At 32.8% G+C, this 24,101-nt stretch overlaps 5 protein-coding genes and 1 long non-coding RNA gene across 6 annotated transcripts; all 6 read left to right on the top strand.

Annotated features, from left to right (window-relative positions):
- Nucleotides 1–3,830: 3,830 nt before the first annotated feature.
- Nucleotides 3,831–8,733, top strand: LOC102584030 (uncharacterized). The gene is made up of 5 exons (XR_368446.2): nt 3,831–4,095; nt 5,806–5,872; nt 7,043–7,078; nt 7,185–7,312; nt 8,297–8,733. It is a non-coding gene; the product is annotated as an uncharacterized lncRNA (long non-coding RNA).
- Nucleotides 8,734–10,481: 1,748 nt separating this feature from the next.
- Nucleotides 10,482–11,612, top strand: LOC107063514 (F-box protein At2g26160-like). The gene has a single exon (XM_015315459.1). The coding sequence runs from the start codon at nt 10,482–10,484 to the stop codon at nt 11,610–11,612; it is 1,131 nt and encodes a 376-aa protein (XP_015170945.1).
- A 694-nt stretch (nt 11,613–12,306) lies between these two features.
- Nucleotides 12,307–13,735, top strand: LOC107063513 (uncharacterized). Its single transcript, XM_015315458.1, has 2 exons — nt 12,307–13,256; nt 13,600–13,735. The coding sequence occupies exons 1-2, from the start codon at nt 12,307–12,309 to the stop codon at nt 13,733–13,735; spliced, it is 1,086 nt and encodes a 361-aa protein (XP_015170944.1).
- Nucleotides 13,736–17,878: 4,143 nt separating this feature from the next.
- Nucleotides 17,879–19,353, top strand: LOC107063512 (F-box protein SKIP23-like). The gene is made up of 3 exons (XM_015315457.1): nt 17,879–18,980; nt 19,087–19,097; nt 19,207–19,353. Exons 1-3 carry the CDS (start codon nt 17,879–17,881, stop codon nt 19,351–19,353), a joined length of 1,260 nt encoding a protein of 419 aa, XP_015170943.1.
- Nucleotides 19,354–20,721: 1,368 nt separating this feature from the next.
- Nucleotides 20,722–21,297, top strand: LOC107063511 (F-box protein SKIP23-like). Its single transcript, XM_015315456.1, has one exon. The coding sequence runs from the start codon at nt 20,722–20,724 to the stop codon at nt 21,295–21,297; it is 576 nt and encodes a 191-aa protein (XP_015170942.1).
- A 14-nt stretch (nt 21,298–21,311) lies between these two features.
- On the top strand, nt 21,312–21,857 carry LOC107063510 (putative F-box protein At3g25750). The gene has a single exon (XM_015315455.1). It carries the CDS (start codon nt 21,312–21,314, stop codon nt 21,855–21,857), a length of 546 nt encoding a protein of 181 aa, XP_015170941.1.
- The last annotated feature ends 2,244 nt before the right edge of the window (nt 21,858–24,101 follow it).

Genomic DNA, 24,101 nt, shown 5'->3' with positions numbered 1-24,101 from the left:
TTTTTAAGATAGTAATTTTCTCGGATCCGAACTTGAGCCAGTGTAGAAAATCAACGATTTTGATATGATAGTAAGATAATATATTTTCATAAGATTGCAGTCTCATTAATAATATAAATTCATAATTCTTCAAAATTATTTATATATATATTACTCTATAATATAGAAGGAAATATTGACCAGCTTGGGGTCAAGTTTCAAAATTACAAATAGAGGAACTTGCTTTAGTTGAGAATTTCACTCTATTTTACTCTATATAATTAGTGGCATTTTGAGAAGCTTGGGCGGCTGCTTAATAATTTCCTCAAGCTCTTCACATATTGTTTCTATCCAATTATTTTCATTATTTGTATTTAATAGTTTTATTCTAATGTTTTTAGTCTTATTTCATTTTTAGTATGTCATATATTTAAATTATGAAAAAAATTACTCTATAAATTACAATAAATAACAAATTAAAATATTTTAAGAGCCTATTAAAAAAATTATTTACTATTAAAATTTTATATGTGTCACATAAATTGAGACAAATGGAGTACTTCCTCCGTCCCATTTTATGTGGCAACATTTCCTTTTTGGTCAGTCCCAAAAAGAATGTCACTTTCCTTATATGGTAAGTATTTAAAGGTGCAATTCCTCTTTTACCCTTGTTGGTTCCACTTAATCTTAAAATAATACTCCAATACATTTATGAGGAGAGAGAAAAGTGAATGTACTTTTTAAAGGGCAATTTGGTAAACATTTCAAAGTCTTCATTTATTTCTTAAACTCCGTGCCCGGTCAAATGTTGCCACATAAAATGGGACGGAGGGAGTAACATATTATTGGGCTACTTAGGATCCGTCAGAGAATCCTCTGGTTTGTCCTTCTACTTCAATTTCTTCTATTTATATTTAGTACCTACTCCATTTCAATTATTTGTCTTACTTTCTTTTTAAGTATGTTATGTATTAAAAAAATTATGAAAATATGGTATTATAAATCATAATAACTAACAACTTAAATTTTTTTTTACTCTCAAAATTTCATACGTGCTCACATAAAAATAGGGACAAAGAGTAACATATATTATTTGATATTTATATAAAAATATTATAAATCTATAATAATTAACAATTCAAAATATTAAAGTGAGTCAAATAAAATAAGGGATAAAGTAATATATATAAGATAATTTTAGAGAAATATAATTTTTTTTAAAAAATAATAATCTAGTTGAAGCTCATTTTAAAATTTTAAAATATATTATAGAAGTGTTCCCTTTTTTAATATTAGTAAAGCTAATATTGCTTGATTGGATGTGGATGATATGATGATAATCAACAATTATGAGAATGAAATTGTACAGCTCGAAGAAGCTTCTTAATGCAACTTTCAAAATGAAGGAGCTTGGCAGGTTAACATATTTTTGAAGGTTGGATGTTGAATATTTGCAGGATGGTATCATGCTAAGTCAAAGGAAGTTTGTAGAAGATCTTGTCACACAAGCATGTCTAAGTGATCAGAAGGTAGCTCACACACCTATGGAGATCAATGTGAAGTACAAAAATGATGATGGCGATCTTGCAGAACCAACATTGCATTGGAGGCTCATTATATTGGTTGTCAAATTTATTTGACAATAACAAGACCTAACATCTCTTATCCAGTTCAAGTCTCGAGCCAATTTGTTACAAATCCTTGCCAGCATCATTTTTATGCCCTCCTTAGAATCATTCGCTATGTTCGAAGTACAATTAATTGAGGTCTATTCTTTCATTCAATATCATTTCTAAATCTCGAAGGATATGCAGCTGCAGATTGGGCAGGGTGTCCAAACTCTTGAAAGTCTACGACAGGATGGTGTATGTTTATCGAATCATCACTTGTCTCATGGAAGTGCAATACAACCAAGAATTTCAAAATCATCAACGGAGGCAGAATATAGATCAATGTCAGTTGCTTGCTATGAAATTGTGTGAATACATCGATTGATGGCATAACTTCATATCTCTGTTGATGGCTCCACTACATTTCATGCTAACAATACTAGTGCAATACAAATAGTAACAAAATTGGTCCACCGTGAGAACACAAAGCACACTGAAGTGAACTGCCACTATATTCGAGAACTTGTTGTTGATCAAGTCATTAGCTTTCAACATATCACGTTGGATGATCCAATTAGCAGACTTGTTTACAAAAGCAATGACAAGGAGCAAGCACCAATTCCTATTATTCAAATTAATGCTTCTTGATAAGTAGCATCAATTTGAGAGGGTATGTTGACCATATCAGATCTGATTCCAAATATTTGGTATGATTTTTAAAGATCCGCGACAATATTCTATCTTAACTAAGCATAATCACACCATTGATATTGTGCAAGATATAATATGATATTGTGCTAGAATCATGCTTGTATTTATGGATCTTTGTATATAAATAGTGGATAGTTTATCAATTGTAAAGAAGAGAAATACAGAATAGTTTTCAACTCTAGTTTATCAATTGTAAAGAAGAGAAATACAGAATAGTTTTCAACTCTTTTTGGTCTCTAATATATCAATTGTTAAAATCTATAGATTTTTATTCCCAATTCAGACAATTTTCTTGATTTTAATACTATGTTTATGGAGACATAACCTCAATCTGAGCAAACAACAATCTAATTGAGAAGCAGAGATTAATTATAGAAATGAAAAGCCAAAAAAGAAAAACAGAGACGATGATGGAGAGTGCAGATGTTTCTGAATAAAGGCCACATGTACACATTGATGTGATGGTTCTTGAATTGTACAATAAATAACACGTTGAAATTTTATCTAGTGTGAAAATTCTATATTACCCATAAATCAGAATATATTACATCTTTATGCATGCATGTTGATACCACATTTAATCTCATTCTTCTACTATAAAAGTAGAAAGAAAGAAAGTTTATACTATAAATTCTTGCATTAACAAAATAAGAATCGTATTTTATTACTACCTAATAAAAGGAAATAAAAAAGGGAATAAGCACACAGCTGAGCGTCAACATGTCTGCTTCAGCTGTGTACTTTCTTTATTATTACTAGTTGGCTTACTGGCCAATGTTTGACATTCCATGTACAAGGTCCCAGTTTCAAACTTGGCCAACATCCTTTTATTTTTCATTCCCATTTTTGTTGCCTTTACTTTATGTAGCTCTTATAAAATAATTCATTTCATTTATTAAATATTAATAATCTATGTTATTACTTATTTATATTTTAGTCAAATTTCTATAATTTATACCTATTTTAATTATGCATGTTTCTAAGTAAGTTATACTAAATAAGTACTACTAGGCAAATATATCCCTAATGAGTTAAATTATGATTTTTGGTTTATCGTTTAAAATTCTATCATATTTTATTATTGTTAACTAAGTAATACATTTGTTTTTTTTTATCCGTATTACCCTTGATTTCTAATGTTAATATTATTAGTAGAAAAAAAACAAATATTATTGTATTTTAAAAAATAAAAGTACCACAAATAAAAATTATGAATTTCAAATAATGATAATCTAAATAATACATTTGATTATTTTATTTTTTTATCTTTTTATCCGTATTATCATTGATTTTTAATGTTAATATTATTAGTAAAAAAAAAAAATATTTTTATATTTTAAACCACAAATAAAAATAAAAATTTCAAATTTCAAATTTCAAATAATGATAGTGATGATTGAGCCCATGCTTCCCTTTTCCAGTTCTTCCCAAAGCACAAAAATATTAAAGGAACAAAGAAAAAGCAAAATATAAGATTTATGTTTTGAGTTTATTTGCCCCTTTTCCTCAAAACATGTTCTACATCCCTCTCTCTGTCTCTCTTATGAGTTTATTTGCCCCTTTTCTACATCTATTTTTATTATATAATCCTAAAATACCTATTTTTATCTTTCAATTCCTAATGGATATTTTTATTAGAATCCCCCACCTTAATTTGTATACTGTCATTAGTTTGAAGCAAACACTAATTGAGTCTATGTGTGCTCTGTTTCAGATCCATTTTTTCCACTCTCCCTCCATATTAGCCACCTCCATGCAGAGAACCCTCAATTGCTTCAAACTTCTCTTCATCAAGGTTTGGTTTTTATCCATTAATTTAGCTGTGAATTTTTTCGTTTCTTTTCCATGTTTAAGGTTTTTGATGGGCTTATAAATAGGATTAGTATACTGGTGGTGGTTAGTGTGTGAAAAAGTGATTACTTTTTGAAGTTTGTCTCAAATCATGAATTTTGGTTTCAGATTTTCGAGTATTTCACCTTCGTGATTGTTGACTTTTTGAGTACTTTGGTTTTGAATTTTGAAATTAGAAAGAGATTTCACATGGTATAACTTTAGATTCTTCATAAATGGAGATAAATATTACATGAATAGAACAGAAAAGAAAGAACGATAAGCACAATTCTTATTTAAGCTAGTCACCATCTTGGTGAATCTATATAAGGGACCATTTACATATAGCCTTTTTATATGCTTCAACCCCTACCAACATCTACGTACCTAGATGTATATAAACAGTTTAGATTTGCAACTTAGTTTTACTGTAAAGTTAGAGAAACGCTTGCCTTAAAATTGTCGATTAATTCAACCTAAATCAGTACTTGCCCTCTCTCAATAGAAACATGTTATCTGCATTATGATTAATGATGTGTACTATTTTTCTTCTCCATAAAATACACATAAAACATTGAACCTTATTTACTCTCTTTCACTAGCAATTTTTAAGAGAATTAGCTCCATAAATTTTGTTCACTTTCTTAAATTGCTCAGTATACTTTTCCATGCAATGGAGATTCATGTTAAGGTTGTTGGTACTTCTCTCTGCCACAAGATGTCACTGTTTGATTGTCATAGGGAGGGTTGATATTTTCTTCTTCTTTTTGTTTATACTTGTGACATTAAAAATTTCCCTCAACAAGTCATCCATCTGTGCAAGGCCTCACTTGAATGTCAAAAGAAACATTGGATTGGAATTTTCAAAAAAAATTGATCTTAAATAAAACAGAACCATTCCTACAAATATCACATTGAATTATTGAGTACTCAATGTGACCTAATTTCTTAGAGATACAATTGTTTTTTTAGCATAAAAATTAGCAAGTTCTAAAGATTGCAATTTTATTTGACTCTCTTTTGGACTTTCCAAAGGAAAATAGTTCTTCCGAAACTCATTTTGGATTTTTCAGATGTAAAATCTTGAACTTAGTTTTACATTTATCAAAAGAACAATCTTAGCTTATGTTTTTTATTATTGCTTATTACGCATTCTTTGTACAAAATCTTGGTACTTGCGCTACACATGGGTGGGTTGTGAAGTTTTCCAAAACAATACCATTCTTAACTTACTCTAGTCATGTTTCACATGTCAATATGTGCTTGTTATTTTATCTTTCTGGTGGCCTTTATGAAGAATGTGAATTCTATGGATGACATATTTGAGATTACTAAGGCAGATGATGAATTCTTTCATTAGTCAAGAGAACGAATAGGCCTACTGTTGAGTGGCAGTATGCTGTAAACTTAATCTGTTACATTGATAGCGGAAAACTTATTGCAAAAGTTAAAAAACGGAGGTATGTCACATACTGTTTTCTGGTCACAAAGAGGTGGTTCTACTCTTTTGAACCTTGAACCACTGCACTGTCCTCATGAATATGGTTCAAGGTTACTCTATCCATTGTTGCCACTACTTTTCTAGATTTTGGCATCTAATTGTTCGAATTTCAAATGTACAACGAAAGTAGCCGTGGTGTGTTCTAGCTAACATGCTTTCTTTTATCGAAGCTAGGAGCACGGCGTGGTCATTATGGAGGCTTTTTGTTGATTTTGGAAACTCTCTCATGCACTTTCTCAAAGTAAGTGTTTCCGACAGAAATAAGGAAAACTTGTGGTTTTTAGCCTTTTTAAAGTCCGTTTACTTCAGTTTGAGTCCAACTTGCGAATGCTTCTCTTCCTATGGCTTGTTGTGCATTTCTTGGAAACTCTACTTCTTTCTGTAAGTAGATTCAATGAGATTCAATATCAAGTGTAAACACTGATATCTGGTTACATCTAATCTTTTATTATCAATGCATATGAGCTTGTAGGGAGGTAAGGGATACAAATTTGCTAGCCCTAAGCGATGTGGGTATTCTAATAATATTGTTCAAAGTAGAACCCTGGTAAAATAACAACATAACAATTATTACTAGATCCACATGCTATGCAACTTATTTTTCTTTGGCGTTATGTGTTGGAAGAAAACAGGGAAACTGAATTTTGACTTTGAACATGAAAAATTGTAATGGTTGCCCGTCATTTGCATGACAATTGGTGATAATTCTAATGAGAAGATTTACGTAAATAAGAGTACAAAGAAGAATTCTGAAAAATTGTGTTTTTCACTTGTGCATTTTGACTTTACCTCCTTTTTTGGTAGATCTCATTTGAATCAGTCTGTGCACAAGAAATACTTGGGTTATGCTCATGGCTTGAAGCCAGATGAAGTGTGGCAATAGCATATGAATTTGAATGGTTGATATAAATGTTGCAACATTAAGTTTTCTTGCAATAGGCTGTGATATTTTTTAACTTAGCTCTCTAAGTCTTTTACACTCTTTTTACGGAAAGTTGTTCTCTGTTTTATCCAAGCCAGAATTGTCATTACAAGAAACAGCTCCTAATAATGCCTCCTTTGCTACATTATATAATTCATTGAGACATGTAAACTTTTACCAATTTTTGTTACTGTCAGTCTGTCACTATTATTGTTATTTTTATAAACTAAAGATTACTTGTACTATGTTAGGGCCCACTTTATTAAACAAGTACTGTACTAGCTTTGATAATTCACATTAATTGTAACCTGGCGTCTAATTTCTTTGAATTCCCATGTGTGTTTGTTAAAATTTGTAATTCCGTGATATTGAAAGTTTATTTGACTGTGTTTTCATCTGGACAAACATTGAACTCTCCATCTCTGCTCACCTTTTCAATTTTCATTTTGTTAATTCTTTCTCGGTTTCTCCCCATCATGGTAATGAAAGCTGCTGGATTGAAGTTCTGATTTCTTGGCTTCTCAGGTATTCAATTCTTTATCGTTGTAACATAATGTCTTTCTATATCCTCCAATAGTTTCCTTAATTCTTCAAAATTGTTTCCTGATAGACGTTTTTTTTATTGTTTTAGTGGAAGGCAGTGATAAGCTAGGTCATCAAAATGATAACGAAGTTGATGAAGGTTGCACAGAATTGGAAGAAATCCCAACCAGAACACGTGCAACTTTTCCCCCAAAAGTTCAAGTGCCTAAATTCATTGTAAAAACATTCTCTCTTCCTATTTAAAAGTACTTCTATTCATCTCACTATTTTTTTTATCAATCTTTAGATGACAAAGTGATTCTGTAGATTTCAGGGACATAAGGGTAGTTGAGCAAACAAGTGAAGTGATAAGAATTAGTAATATTGAAAAGTTATTATAACTTGCCTCATGGAACTAATCCTAAGGGAAAAGCCGTTAATTGAATTTGCTTCAACAAAATTAGTCATTACTCCTACGATTTATCTCTATAAGGATTTAGTTGAACTTTATAAGTTGATTCCCTTGCTTTCTATATATTCTAAAATTATCAGTTCTATTGTGGTTTTGTCAAAGCATTGAATTAGAAGTTATAAGTTTGTAGCTAAGGTTTATATTAGTATTGTCATAACTTTTGCGGCTATGTTGAGAATGATGTTGGTTATTCATGGTTTCAAATGATAATCGAGGCAATTGTTCTTCTTAGTGTTTCTTTCTTAGTATAGAAATTTGATAAATTTTAGTTCAATTTTGGTTTGATAAGTTTGACCTGTAGAGACAGTAAATTTCATAAACTGATCTCTTCATTTTTGTCAGAAATTATTTCAGTTTTCCTGTGATTTACCAAAGCATTTAACTTTTGGTTTATATACTCTATATTAGAAGTGAGACTTTTGAAGGACGAACACATGCTCCACGAATTGTACTACATGCTTTATAGATAATATTTTTCAATTTTGCATCATTTTTAGGCCTTTGCTCTCTTATAGAGTTCTCTTTGTGTCCTCATGTCTTTATTGAAGGACACATGTATATTGCACTTGATATTAGTGAACCACATATATTTTACCTCTAGAGACAAAGCTATCATAATCCCTTTCTTCTGATATTAAGTTCTACTCCTCAGTTTCAGAGCTAGCCGTTTTTTGTGTTTCTTTGTTCTTGACTCTTTCAAGTATCATATTTGTTTTAAGTTTCTTACCTTTCTTTTGCTCTTTTTTTAGACATGTAACTATGCGGCATCTGTGGACTTTGAGTGTGACCACTGATCACATTGAGTTGACATCTGGAAGAAAAAAGGGAAGAACTTTGATGCAGCTAACATATTTAACAATATAAATTGAAAGAATTTTTTATATATATATATATATATTTTTGCCTAAAAACTTTTTGTTGGAGCTTATTAGTGATTAACGCTGAAAACATTCAGGTGTGATTAGTTACCAAGATGGATTGGTTGAGAAGGAAGATTTGCATGAGGTTCAAAAGAAATTCATTTGCTCAGTTTCCATGACTATTTGAGTATGTTTGTGTCTCTATCAAAGCTGTTTGTTGGTCCATGTGGTGTGTGATAAGTTTTATTTGTCAATGACGTTTGTTGAAAGGACTTATGTAAATGTAAATTTATTATTCATATCTATTGGTGTCGTCTTATTTTTCATTGTCTCACCTGTGAGAGCTATTATGGTGTCCCGATTCAGTCATCTTTAACTATTATGAAGTTACCTCTTAGCTTCGACTTAAATTATTGTTTGGTGTTCCAATTCACTTTTTTTTTAAAAAAAAAAGCCTTTAGTTGTTAATAATATGTTTGCATAATGTAGTTGCTGCCACATAGATCTTGTTCACTCATTTGGGTAATTTTACTGTATGTGCTCTCTAACCTTAGAATTAAACATGCTTTATCCGTATACGAGTCCTCCTTATTTGGATACTCCTTAATTTAGGGATTTAAAAATACCATTATGTGTTTCCTTAATTAGTTTTAGATAAATAAGATTCTTATGTGATTTTATCGGAATTCAACTCAACCCGAGTCTCTTTTGAACTCCCCTTGCATATCTTTGAGTTGAAGTCCTTCGAGTCAGCCCCCAGCGATGTCTGAATTACAGGTCTTAGAGGTCAAAAATGGATGATATACGGGCTGATATACAACAGCACCGCAGTATATACATCAGAGTCTAAAACAGCTTATTTCAATATTTTTTAACCTTCAAAGTAAACTAAGATTGCAGGTACTATCATTACAGGTTTTATTGTTTGCTTCTCAAATCACAATTGTCAACAAAATGATTCAAGAGAATAAAGATGAATGCTATTATCATATCAATGACAATAATTTCCCTAAAATTCAACCTTGGTTTGATTTTTTTTTCATTTCAGCCGCATCAGGTTTTCGAGAAAAAAAGAAAGAAGCATTGCATTTAATTTCCTATCGGCCCTCTTCTCTAATGTTTTCGGAGGAAGCTTGAGAAAAGTCATTAAGATCCTCTTTTGATTATGGAAAAAAGACGCATGCCAATTATTTTGAAAGCATTGTATTGTTTGCCTTTAGTTCTTGCTATTTTTGTTTTTACCATCCCATATTTTAAAGAAAAAATTACCTAAATTCACAACATATTTGATCATATTCTTAAAAAATTTCTACTATTTAAAAAAATTACAAAAATTTCTACTCTCTCCAATTCTCGGATACATCACTTTACGTGATGTATCGGGACGTATGTGATGTATTCGAAATCGAGATGCGATGTATTGTGATGTTGAATGGTGTATCTGAAATTAGGACGTGATGTATTGAAACATTTTGGGATGTATCCGAATTCCACAAAATTTAAGGAAGTTTTGTAATTTAGAAAAGATTAAGGATATGATGTAATTAACTCTTAACACTATTGCCCTCTCTCCTCCATCTCCCAATCTTGCTCGCCAGATATTCATATACATATGCGGCCAGTTACATATATACAATTATCTAACCAACACATATATATACAATTCACCTTTCTCCCACTCTCTGCACTTTCTCGCTCGCCACTCTCCTCCTTATAACATGTAGCTACGAATCATAATTAGCAAATTATAACTATAAAACGTAATTAAGTTATTTTTGAGTGGCTATATGTGAAAAGTTTTCCCAAATTAATTTGCTTATATGGAGCATGAAGTTTAGTTTTCCCAAATATTGTAGGAGATAGTAATTTTTTTCTTTTCAAAATAAGAATGTGAAGGAAGTCCGAAACATAATGGGCCTGACAGTCGTACCTATTCCAAATCCTTATGAATATAGGAAGTCCTGCTTTTGTCTCCCTCCTTATTATAAAAACGCCCTCAAATTGTTCAATTCTTACAATCCTTGTGTTTGCCCTAGACTAGAATCCCATACATACCAGATCTCTCTTCTCTGCTATGGCGGCGGGTTGGGCAGGACTGCCAAACGACCTCCTTGTTCTTATTGCAAAGCGTGTTAAAGTGATGGAAGATTACATTGCTTTCCGTGGTGTTTGTACCTCATGGCGAATGGCTTCTCCCAAGGACAATTTCAATGTGATTTCTCCTCAATTTCCTTTGTTAATGCTTCCCCAGAAAGATGACGATTATCGAGAATTCTATTCTCTTTCCAAGGGTAAAGTCTCGCGCAAATTGTACCTCCCCGAGGCTAAAGGCCGAGAGTGTTTCCCATCTCATCAGGTAGGATGGCTTCTCACCCAATCATTCGATGGAGAAAACGTTAATTTGTTGAATCCTTTCTCCCGTACCCAAATTCGACTTCCTAATCAGTTTGCCCTAATTGATGAAGATGAGGAATTTATCGAACAAGAAGAGTATAACTACATCAGAAATGCTATTTTATCTGCTAATCCTTCTTTTACTTCAGATTATGTACTCGTCATTGCATATAATACAGATGTTAATCATTTAGCCTTTTGGCGACCTGGAGATATCAATTGGAATAAATTCCGCATCGGTGACAGAGTAGGTGGAGTGTCCGATATGATTTACTTCAAGGGCCAATTTTATCTTGTTACTTGGAGCGGTGCATTAGGTATTATTGATATTCAAGGACCTAATAGTGTTCCTCAGTCTAACGTAATTTACCTTAACGATGATAACAAGTTGTTTCGACAACATTCAACTCAGTTCTATCTAGTTGACGTAAACGATGCACTCTTACTTGTTGCCCGATTTGGTAGAAGGCGTTCAAATACTAGCAGGGCTCTCGAAACTATTAAATTTGAACTATATGAATTAGATGTAGTGAAAGGTAATATGAAAGAGATTAACAACTTGGGAGACTCAACAATTTTTGTGGGCTGTAATGGAGCAACTTCTATCGACTCCACTAAATTTACAGGGGTGATTAAGCCTAATCAGATATATTTTACTGATGATTGGTTTGATCAAAACTATCATTTGGAATGTGGCGGTGGAAAAGACATGGGATGTTATAATATTCAAGATGGAAATATTGAATCTTTTTATCCTGAAATATCACTAAGTCATATATGTCCACCAACTTGGGTTATACCATCCTTATGAGGATGAGTTATTGTGTGTGCTATATATTCAGTTAGGTTATTCAATTTTATTAGTTTTCTAACTTATTTAAAAGTTAAGTTGTAGTATTTGTTTTATTTCATAATTTCACTCAATAAGAACTTTATGTTATTTGCTTTATTGTGTTGATTTTTTTGTAGCATGATCGATTTTATTTTGATTGACTTGGTTGCTTTGATTATTCGGAAAAAAAAAACTGAAACTTTTTGATAATTAGTCTTATTAACAACTCCAATTAATCAGAAGGAATTATATATGTCACAAAATTTCTCCGCCTATTCCTTTCTAGTCGAGCCTCTTGGTCTAGGCTGGATCAAGAGAGAAGTGCATAATCTCGTGAATTTTCTGATGTAAATTGGACACTCTTTTTCTATTATTTCTTTCTTCTTACGTATCCTTAATAACAAGTTGGTTACACCTACAACTGTTCATCTTAGGTAAGATGAAAGAGGTGTGAACAAGGATTTGAATTTGTATGTTAGCATTAGTCAAATATGCGAAAATCCAATGTTTTATTATATAACTTGTAAAGAAATTAAAAATAAAATCACTTGTTTCTTGATTACCTAATATGACCAGAAAATTTGATTACGTATTCCAAATCCTTGTTCACATAAGATTTGGTTTATAAATTTATGTTTATAAATATAAAAAGAATGAGCTCCAATAGTAACCTATGGCGGACTGGGCAGGATTGAACAACGACCTCCTTGTTGAGATTGCAAAGCGTGTTAAAGTGATTGAAGATTTCATTGTTTTTGGTTGTGTTTGTAATTCATGGCGAAAAGCTTCTACTAAGGACAATTTTGATGTGCTTTCTCCTCAACTTCCTTTACTAATGCTCCCTCAGAAAGATGATTATCGAGAATTTTACTCTATTTCCAAGGGTAAAATTTCACGGAGATTGTACCTCCCTGAGGCTAAAGGGCGAGAATGTTTCCCATCTCATCAAATGGGATGGTTTTTCACCCAATCATTAGACGTTGGAGAAGAGGTCCGTTTGTTGAATCCTTTCTCTGCTACCAAAATTCAACTTCCTACCTTAATTGAAGATTTGGAGTATCCCTACATCATAAATGCTATTTTATCTGCCAATCCTTCTTTTATCTCAGATTATGTACTCGTCATTTCATATCACACATATGTTGAACAATTTGCTTTTTGGCGACCTGGAGATATCAATTGGACTCAAATTAACCTCACAAGAACATATGGTGGAGTGTACAATATGATTTACTACAAGGGCCAATTTTATTTTGTTACTTGGACCGCTGAATTAGGTATTATTGATGTTCAAGGACCTGAGCCACGCGTAGACTCTCTCAAAATTAACCTTAACGATGATAAGAAGTTCTTTTGCCAAAATTCAACTCACTTTTATCTCGTTGAGGTAAACGATGCACTCTTACTTGTTGTCCGATTTGGTAGAAGTCGTTCAAATGCTTACGGGGCTCGCCACACTTTTAAATATGAAGTATATGAAATAGATGTAGTGAAAGGTAATTTGAAAGAGATTAACAACTTGGGAGATTCAACAATTTTCTTGGGCTTTAATGCATCAACTTGTATCAACTCCACTATATTTACAGGGGTCAAGCCTAATCATATATATTTTACTGATGACTGGTGTGACGATGGAGAAGACATAGGATGTTACAATCTTGAAAATGGAAATATTGAATCTTTTTATCCTGGATTATCACTAAATTATATTTTCTCGCCAACTTGGGTAATACCATCATTATGATGCCAACTTGGGAGGAGTTATAGTGTGCTATATGTTCAGTAAATTTTTTTGCAATTTATTATAATCTAGTATTTTCTTTTCTTTTGTGATTTCAATCAATAAGAACTTTATGTTATTTGCTTTATTGTGTTGAACATTGACTTGGTTGCTTTGATTATAAGTATGAAAGAGAAGTGCATGATCTCGTGAATCACTTGTGCTATAAATTTGAACGCCTATTAGTGTTGGTGGCGCTGGTCCACGTTTGAGAGCTGGACTTTTGAGAACCAACAACAGTAATTATAGTGGATTGACGTGGAGCATTGTGTTTGAGAAAAAACTTGTGATTGGTAAGCTTTTCAAACAGTTCAGCATATGAAATTGGCGTATCACGTGCTCGAATTGCTGCAGAGATTTCGCGATATTCTTGTCCAAGATATTGGGCCTGGGCCGTACCTATTCCAAATCCTTGTGAATATAGGAAAGTCCTGCTTTGTCTCCCTCCCTATTATAAAATGCCCTCAAATTCCTACCATCTTTGTATTTGCCCTAGAATTCTCTTCATCTTCTTCCTATCTATTAAGCTATGACGGACTGGGCAGGATTGCCCCATGACCTCCTTCTTTTGATTGCTAAGCGTGTTAAAGTGATTGAAGATTACATTGCTTTCGGTTGTGTTTGTAATTCATGGAGAACCGCCTCTTCTAAGGACTGTTTCGATCTTCTCTCTCCTCAACTCCCTTTACTAATGCTCCCTGATGATGATGAAAATAATTATTATCGAGAATTTTACTCTCTTTCCAAAGGTAAAGTCTCACGCAAATTATACCTCCCTGACGCTAAAGGGCGAGATTGTTTCCCAACTCATCACATGGGATGGCTTCTCACCCAATCATTAGACGGAAAAGAGGTCAATTTGTTCAATCCTTTCTCCGCTACCAAAATTCATCTTCCAAACCAATTCGCGTTAAGAGCTTTACAGAGTCCTGACGACTTAATTGAAGAACCTGAGTTCTATCGCCACATCAAACTGGCTACGCTATCTGCAAATCCATCTTTTACATCTGATTATGTACTCGTAATTTCATATGACACAGATGTTAATTATTTGGCTTTTTGGCTACCTGGAGATATCAATTGGACTCTATTTGACATGGATGAAAGACATGGTGGAGTCTGCAATATGACTTACTACAAGAGCAAATTTTATCTTCTTACTTGGGGAGCTGAAATCTGGGTTGTTGATGTCCAAAGTCGTGATCGACGCGTAGAGTCGCACTTGATTTATCTTAACGATAACAAGGACTTGTTTCGACATTCAACTCAGTACTATCTAGTTGTCGTAAACAATGCACTCTTATTTGTTGCCAGGTTTGGTAGAAATCGCTCTAATGATAACAGTGCCGTGGAGACTTTTAAATGTGAAGTATATGAAGTAGATGAAATGAAATGTAAATTGAAACGGATTGACAACTTGGGAGATTCAACAATTTTTTTGGGTCTTAATGGAGCAATTTCCATCGACTCCACTAAATTTACAGGAGCGATTAAGCCTAATCACATATATTTTACCGATGATTGGGATGAGCAGAACTTATCGTTGGAATGTGGTGGTGGAAAAGACACAGGAGTTTACAATCTTGAAGATGGAAATATTGAATATTTTTATCCTGAATTACCACTAAGTTGTATTTGCCCGCCAACTTGGGTAATACCATCATTGTGATGCCAACTTATTCTGATTGCAAATCGTATTAAAGTGATTGAAGATTTCATTGCTTTCAGTTGTGTTTGTAATTCATGGCGAACAGTTTCTACCAAGGACAATTTCAATGTGCTTTCTCCCCAACTTCCTTTACTAATGCTCCCTGATGATCATGAAAATAATTATTATCGAAAGGTTAATTTGTTCAATCCATCAGAACTGCTATTTTATCTGCTAATCCTTCTTTTACATCAAATTATGTACTCGTCATTGCATATAACGCAGATGTTAATCATTTAGCCTTTTGGCGACCTGGAGATATCAATTGGAATAAATTCCGCATCGGTGACAGAGTAGGTGGAGTGTCCGATATGATTTACTTCAAGGGCCAATTTTATCTTGTTACTTGGAGCGGTGCATTAGGTATTATTGATATTCAAGGACCTAATAGTGTTCCTCAGTCTAACGTAATTTACCTTAACGATGATAACAAGTTGTTTCGACAACATTCAACTCAGTTCTATCTAGTTGACGTAAACGATGCACTCTTACTTGTTGCCCGATTTGGTAGAAGGCGGTCAAATGCTAGCAGGGCTCTCAAAACTGTTAAATTTGAACTATATGAATTAGATGTAGTGAAAGGTAATATGAAAGAGATTAACAACTTGGGAGATTCAACAATTTTTGTGGGCTGTAATGGAGCAACTTCTATCGACTCCACTAAATTTACAGGGGTGATTAAGCCTAATCAGATATATTTTACTGATGATTGGTTTGATCAAAACTATCATTTGGAATGTGGCGGTGGAAAAGACATGGGATGTTACAATATTCAAGATGGAAATATTGAATCTTTTTATCCTGAATTATCACTAAGTCATATCTGTCCGCCAACTTGGGTTATACCATCCTTATGAGGATGAGTTATTGTGTGTGCTATATATTCAGTTAGGTTATTCAATTTTATTTGTTTTGTAACTTATTTAAAAGTTAAGTTGTAGTATTTGTTTTATTTCATAATTTCACTCAAATAACAACTTTATGTTATTTGCTTTCTTGTATGATCAATTTTATTTTGATTGACTTGGTTGCTTTGATTATTCGGAAAAAAACTGAAACTTTTTGATAATTACTCATATTAACAACTCCAATTAATCAGAAGGAATTATATATGTCACAAAATTTCTCCGCCTATTCCTTTCTAGTCGAGCCTCTTGGTTTAGGCTGGATCAAAAGAGAAGTACATAATCTCGTGAATTTTCTGATGTAAATTGGGCACTCTTTTTCTATTATTTCTTTCTTCTTACGTATCCTTAATAACAAGTTGGTTACACCTACAACTGTTCATCTTAGGTAAGATGAAAGAGGTGTGAACAAGGATTTGAATTTGTATGTTAGCATTAGTCAAATATGCGAAAATCCAATGTTTTATTATATAACTTGTAAAGAAATTAAAAATAAAATCACTTGTTTCTTGATTACTTAATATGATAAGAAGTTGTTTTGCCAAAATTCAACTCAGTTTTATCTCGTTGAGGTAAACGATGCACTCTTACTTGTTGTCCGATTTGGTAGAAGTCGTTCAAATGCTTACGGGGCTCGCGAAACTTTTAAATATGAAGTATATGTAATAGATGTAGTGAAAGGTAATTTGAAAGAGATTAACAACTTGGGAGATTCAACAATTTTTTTGGGTTTTAATGCAGCAACTTGTATCGACTCCACTATATTTACAGGGGTCAAACCCAATCATATATATTTTACTGATAATTGTCATGACCATTACTATGATTTGGAATGTGGCGGTGGAAAAGACACAGGATGTTACAATCTTGAAAATGGAAATATTGAATATTTTTATCCTAAATTATCACTAAGTTATATTTTCCCGCCAACTTGGGTAATACCATCATTATGATGCCAACTTGGGAGGAGTTATAGTGTGCTATATGTTCAATAATTTATTTTTGTTGTTTTTGCAATTTATTATAATCTAGTATTTGTTTTCTTTTGTTATTTCAATGAATAAGAACTTTATGTTATTTGTTTTATTGAGTTGAACTTTTTGTCGCTTGATCGAATTTATTTTGATTGACTTGGTTGCTTTGATTACAAGTATGAAAGAGAAGTGCATGATCTTGTGAATCACTTGTGGTATAAGTTTGTCGGTCCTTTTCTATTACTGTATTTCTTTATTCTTCCATATCCTTAATAGCAGGTTGGTAATAGTTTCTAAACTTTGTATTTCTCCCATACCAAATCACTTGATCTTCAAATTTTATTCTTCCGTATACATGTCATATGTTGCGTTCTACTATCAAATCTCGACAACTGGGAGTTTGATTGGAATTATTGGACACACATTGTCCTCCATGATATGATTGGAATTATTGGGCACACGAACTTGCCAAATACAACACTTTAGGGGATGAACAATAGACAGCAAACCTGAAGAGAAAAAACAGAGCATATACGATCTGGAAAAAGAAAACAAAGCTTACGCTTTGAAATAGACTCAACAAAACAAACAAGTAGAGAATCAGAACGAGCAGTAACAACTAGCCAATATAACACATGACTCGAAAAGTTGACCTCTTAATTCATTCGTTCAACTTGAGGTGAAAGAATGAAGGATATGAGTCGAATACTAAGCAATAATACAGATTCATATTACTCCTTATATGAGAATTTTTTATTACCGTAATTAATTTGACTATTCTAAATCCTTGTTCATTTAGGATTTGGTTTATTAATAAATATGAATAAATCCCTCCAATTGTTTTGTAAGTTTTTCCATCCTTCTTCTTAGTAAGAGCTATGGCGGACTGGGCAGGGCTAACCCATGACCTCCTTCTTCTGATTGCAAAGCGTGTTAAAGTGATGGAAGATTTCATTGCTTTTCGTAGTGTTTGTACCTCATGGCGAACGGCTTCTCCCAAGGACAATTTTGATATTCTCTCTCCTCAACTCCCTTTACTAATGCTCCCTGATGATCATGAAAATAATTATTATCGACAATTTTACTCTCTTTCCAAAGGTAAAGTCTCACGCAAATTATACCTCCCTGACGCTAAAGGGCGAGATTGTTTCCCAACTCATCACATGGGATGGCTTCTCACCCAATCATTAAACGGAGAAGAGGTCAATTTGTTCAATCCTTTCTCCGCTACCAAAATTCATCTTCCTAACCAATTCGCGTTAAGAGCTTTACAGAGTCCTGACGACTTAATTGAAGAACCTGAGTTCTATCGCCACATCAAACTGGCTACGCTATCTGCAAATCCATCTTTTACATCTGATTATGTACTCGTAATATCATATGACACAGATGTTAATTATTTAGCTTATTGGCTACCTGGAGATATCAATTGGACTCTATTTGACATGGATGAAAGACATGGTGGAGTCTGCAATATGACTTACTACAAGGGCCAATTTTATCTTCTTACTTGGGGAGCTGAAATCTGGGTTGTTGATGTCCAAAGTCGTGATCGACGCGTAGAGTTGCACTTGATTTATCTTAACAATAACAAGGACTTGTTTCGACATTCAATTCAGTACTATCTAGTTGGGGTAAACGATGCACTCTTATTTGTTGCCCGATTTGGTAGAAATCGTTCAAATTATAATAGTGCCGTGGACACTTTTAAATGTGAAGTATATGAAGTAGATGAAATGAAGTGTAAATTGAAACGGATTCACAACTTGGGAGATTCAACAATATTTTTGGGTCTTAATGGAGCAACTTCCATCGACTCCACTAAATTTACAAGAGCGATAAAGCCTAATCACATATATTTTACCGATGATTGGGATGAGCAAAACTTATCGTTGGAATGTGGTGGTGGAAAAGACACAGGAGTTTACAATCTTGAAGATGGAAATATTGAATATTTTTATCCTGAATTACCACTAAGTTGTATTTGCCCGCCAACTTGGGTAATACCATCATTGTGATGCCAACTTGTATGAGGAGCTATTGTGCTATATGTTCAGTAATTTATTTATTTTTGTTGTTTTTGCAGTTTATCATAAAGTTAGGTTCTAGTATTTGTTTTCTTTCGTGATTTCAATCAATAAGAACTTTATGTTATTTGTTTTATTGAGTTGAACTTTTTGTAGCATGATTGAATTTCATTGGGAAGGGCTGCCCCAGCCCCCATGACCTCCTTGTTCTGATTGTGAAGCGTGTTAAAGTGATGGAAGATTTCATTGCTTGTCATGGTGTTTGTGCCTCATGTCGTACTGCTTCTACCAAGGACAATTTCGATCTTTTCTCTAATGCTCCTTGATAAAAAAAGATGATGACGTGTATCAAGAATTTCTCTCTTTTCAAGGGTGAACTCTGGCGGATATTGTACCTCTCCATGATATGATCCACCAAGTTGGTGAAATTATTGATGATGAATCTAACAAGAGTCTCCAATACTTGAAGATAGAGAATGGTCATTCTTGCCCTATTTGCTGTTATAATAGCAGCTTGCTTCTGTCTTTTAATAGTTCTTTTCAAAGGAAAAATCTAAGAAACATGAGTTAGTAGTTGTTCAAGGTAACAATTTGACTAGTCCAACCTAACTTTTACTTTGATATTTTATGTATAAATTCACTATTCATGTTACCATATTACAAACTCTTCTATATAGCCTGACATTTGACCAATTGAACAATTTTACTTTATCAAGCAAAATAAATTTAAAAATCGTTACACAAATTAAATTATTTCCATATTGCTTCTAAGTCGACATGTTCATAGTTTATTGGTACATTGAGTTATTTTATGGAAAAGCTACCTAATTAGACATACTTTTATACCATATCTACTAATTCAATTTAAACTTTCAAATAGTTACTTATTATCCCACTATTATCAGATTTGAAATCACATACATTTTGAGATATATCATTACTTAAATATAGCCTAAATAGACACTAACTCAATTATCACCCTAATTTACTCCTCCGCTACAATTCAACCCGCTCTCTCTCTCCTAATCGTTCTCCTCCCACATTTTCTTATAACAGTCAAAAAGGTGTATAAAATTATAAAACAAATGAGTTCGGATAATATGACCTTAGTTTAGTTAAGGTGTGTATTTGAAATTTCGATCATAATATAGGGGATACTTGTGCCTTATCCCGATACAAAAAGATTAACACATCTATCTAATCCTATACATATAAATTACTCAGTTCAAGAATGGAAAGTTTTAAAAATATTACTATACTTGGGTTGGTTTGGTACATTTGGCACATTCTTATCCGTCGATCCGATATTTAATAAATGTCGAGTCTGTGGATAAGATTATGACACGTGTTCCTATTTAGTCTTTCGTTAGTATAAATGGTATATATGCACTCTAACTTTTAGACGGACGGTATCTACATACCATTTACGATAGTCCGGGATATATTTGTCCTTTTTCCCTAATTTAAAAAAGAATAGAAACAAAATGTAATTAACTTTTAACACTATGAAATGTATATATGTTTTTAACTACTAATGCGCGAAATTCCTCAATTGAAGTCCAAAACATATTGGGCCTGCCACTCGTATTCCTTTTTCTATTCGAAATCCTTGTGAATATAGGCTAGTCCTGCTTTGTCCCTTAAATATAAAACTCCCTCAAATTGTTGCAATTCTTACAATCCCTTATTTAGCTATGGCTGACTGGGCAGGAATGCCCCATGACCTCCTTGTTCTGATTGCAAATCGTGTTAAAGTGATTGAAGATTTCATTGCTTTCAATTGTGTTTGTACCTCATGGCGAACGGCTTCTCCCAAGGACAATTTCGATATTTTCTCTCCTCAACTCCCTTTGCTAATGCTCCCTGATGATCATGAAAATAATTATTATCGAGAATTTTACTCTGTTTCCAAAGGTAAAGTTTCCCGCAAATTGTACCTCCCCGAGGCTAAAGGGCGAGAGTGCTTCCCATCTCATCAGGTGGGATGGGTTCTCACCCAATCATTCGACGGAGAAAACGTTAATTTGCTCAATCCTTTCTCCCGTACCCAAATTCAACTTCCTAATCAATTTGCCCTAATTGACGAAGATGAGGAATTTATCGAACAAGAAGAGTATAACTACATCAGAAATGCTATTTTATCTGCTAATCCTTCTTTTACTTCAGATTATGTACTCGTCATTGCATATAATACAGATGTTAATCATTTTAGCCTTTTTGGCGACCTGGAGATATCAATTGGAATAAATTCCGCATCGGTGAAAGAGTAGGTGGAGTGTCCGATATGATTTACTTCAAGGGCCAATTTTATCTTGTTACTTGGAGCGGTGCATTAGGTATTATTGATTTTCAAGGACCTAATAGTGTTCCTGAATCGAACATAGTTTATCTTAACGATGATAAGAAGTTGTTTCGACAACATTCAACTCAGTTCTATCTAGTTGACGTAAACGATGCACTCTTACTTGTTGCCCGATTTGGTAGAAGGCGTTCAAATGCTAGCAGGGCTCTCGAAACTGTTAAATTTGAAATATATGAATTAGATGTAGTGAAAGGTAATATGAAAGAGATTAACAACTTGGGAGATTCAACAATTTTTGTGGGCTGTAATGGAGCAACTTCTATCGACTCCACTAAATTTACAGGGGTGATCAAGCCTAATCATATATATTTTACTGATGATTGGTTTGATCAAAACTATCATTTGGAATGTGGTGGTGGAAAAGACATGGGATGTTACAATCTTCAAAATGGAAATATTGAATCTTTTTATCCTGAATTGTCACTAAGTCATATTTGTCCGCCAACTTGGGTTATACCATCCTTATGATAGTATACTAATGGTGTGCTATACATTCAGTTATTATTTGATAATTACTTTATGTTATTTGCTTTATTGTTGAAACTTTTGTATACCAATTAATTCGAAGGAATTTTTAGGACAAAAGTATGTGGTTGGATGTTATCAATTAAAGAATTATCATATATAACACAAAATTTGTCCACCTATTGCTTTCTAATCGAGCCTCTCGGTCTAGGTTGGACCAATCAGTTGTATCCTTTTCCGTCATAAGTACGAAAGAGAAGTACATAATCTCGCGAATTACTTCTAATATAAATTTGGTGCTCTTTTTTCTTTCAAATCCTTAATAGCAAGTAGGTTACGCCTACAATCGTCAATCTTGTTCTCCTGTTTTAATTTGACCTTGTCCAAGAATTTCTCCCAGACTTCCAATATGTTTCTAAATCTTGTATTTCTTCCCATACCAAATCACTTAATCTCAAACTTGATTCTTCTGTGTACATGTCATAGATGAGAGTACTCACTTTATTAAAAAAAAAAAAAGCTCATTTCTGTCATTTGCTACTATTTAAGTGTTTATATATCTTTGGTCAAGTGTGGGATGCTTATGGTACCTTATCTAATTGCTTTATTTCTTGTTCTTCTGTTATAAGATTGTTATATTTTTTTCACTATAATTGTGATATTTATGAAAAAAGAGTACTAGTATCTAATTTTCATTAAACATTTAGTAAATTATAAATGCATATCTATATGTGCACTATGATTTCATTGTATAATATAATTTTCTTTTTATAATATTTTGTGACAATGAATATGAGATATACGTTCGAAGCACGTGCTCAGAGACTAGTAAATCTTATAAACATAAACAACCTAAGGAAGTGGTACCAAATTTTTAACAATTAATTGAGAAGTGCTCAGAGACTAGTAAATCTTATAAACATAAACAACCTAAGGAAGTGGTACCAAATTTTTAACAATTAATTGAGAAGTGCTCAGAGACTAGTAAATCTTATAAACATAAACAACATGTAGTACCAAATTTTTAACAATTGAGAATCGTTATGAAGAACTTTCTCCCTTTTGAAAGTTCATTATCAATCGATTCGTATTTTAAATAGAAGAATACTCAAGAATGTACTGGTGGTGTATAAGCTACATTACTGATCAATTACAACAACAAAAGTGGGACTTACAAATAATTCACCGAGAAGCAATATATTTCCTTATGTAATTGTGTCAGGTGAGCAACTCTGTGTAAAAGGGTTAAACAACAAGCATGGTGAACTTATTGATTTGTTTCAAGAGACTGATAGTTTTTTTTAATGCAAATTATAATGGGATACATGTTTGTTCTATGTTGTGGATGGATGTTTGTTGGTACTGTGCATTAGCGTCAACTTCTAATTTCATACGTCTCTTGATTGAGGTTGTCGTCAATGTGTCGACCTATGAGGGTTGGAGGTGATAGTAGTGTTTTGTTGTAGGGCTACAAAAACCTTTGTTAATTAAATACATATGTGTTTGAGTGTTATATAGAGTGGAAAGCTAGATGGTGAACATTGCAGCTATTGCCGGAGACCGAATTGTCGCTAGGGTAAATTAGTAATTTAACATTTAAAATTTTGGAGTTATAATTTTGAGGTAGCATGTATGTTATGAGATATGATGATTAATAAAGAAAAAATTTCATTAGTACCAAACACACCAAATTAACAAATGTTTCAACTTTACATTTGGCAAATTCAATTCTATCCTAGTTTTATTTTATCTGAACCTTATATAGAAAGAGAAAGAATATTCAGTAATAAATCTCAAAAAAACAGTACACCTTGTGGATGGTCATTGTTTGATCAGTAATTTACAGAATACAACATATACAAATTCCAAAATAATTTTACTTTTGTAAATGATGAAGGTTTATAAGTTGCGATGACTATTTAATTAATGTTCCTCAATTATTTATTTGAAAGTTAGGCAAGATAAAAAGGGGTGAACAAGGTATTTAAATTTGTTTGTTTCTCCGATATTATTGGTCAAGTATGAAAAGAATCAAAGTTTAATTATATAACTTTGAGAATGATTCATACATGTTAATAAAATGTTAGTCATTTGTTGTAATACAATACCTTGATTCTTCTTCTCAAAAATCTTATTGGTAAATAATAAGTTTAAAGTAATTTATTTCAAAGTTCTCAAATATCAAATTTTGTTGTCAATATTTAACTAAAAACTTGTAAATTTGAAAAAGTAAATTTATTGTCGGCT

Source organism: Solanum tuberosum, unplaced genomic scaffold (genome assembly GCF_000226075.1).
Source record: "Solanum tuberosum cultivar DM 1-3 516 R44 unplaced genomic scaffold, SolTub_3.0 scf00371, whole genome shotgun sequence".
Classification (NCBI taxonomy): Eukaryota; Viridiplantae; Streptophyta; class Magnoliopsida; order Solanales; family Solanaceae; genus Solanum; species Solanum tuberosum.
Note: the sequence above shows the minus strand (reverse complement) of the source record. Positions and strands in the feature narration are given on the sequence as shown.

Coding starts and splice junctions, on each gene's coding strand:
- LOC107063514 (XM_015315459.1), top strand. CDS start 10,482: ATGGCGGCGGGTTGGGCAGGACTGCCAAACGACCTCCTTGTTCTTATT.
- LOC107063513 (XM_015315458.1), top strand. CDS start 12,307: ATGGCGGACTGGGCAGGATTGAACAACGACCTCCTTGTTGAGATTGCA. Junction 13,257..13,599: donor ATATATTTTACTGATGACTG/GTGTGACGATGG, acceptor AACGCCTATTAG/TGTTGGTGGCGCTGGTCCAC.
- LOC107063512 (XM_015315457.1), top strand. CDS start 17,879: ATGGCGGACTGGGCAGGGCTAACCCATGACCTCCTTCTTCTGATTGCA.
- LOC107063511 (XM_015315456.1), top strand. CDS start 20,722: ATGGCTGACTGGGCAGGAATGCCCCATGACCTCCTTGTTCTGATTGCA.
- LOC107063510 (XM_015315455.1), top strand. CDS start 21,312: ATGATTTACTTCAAGGGCCAATTTTATCTTGTTACTTGGAGCGGTGCA.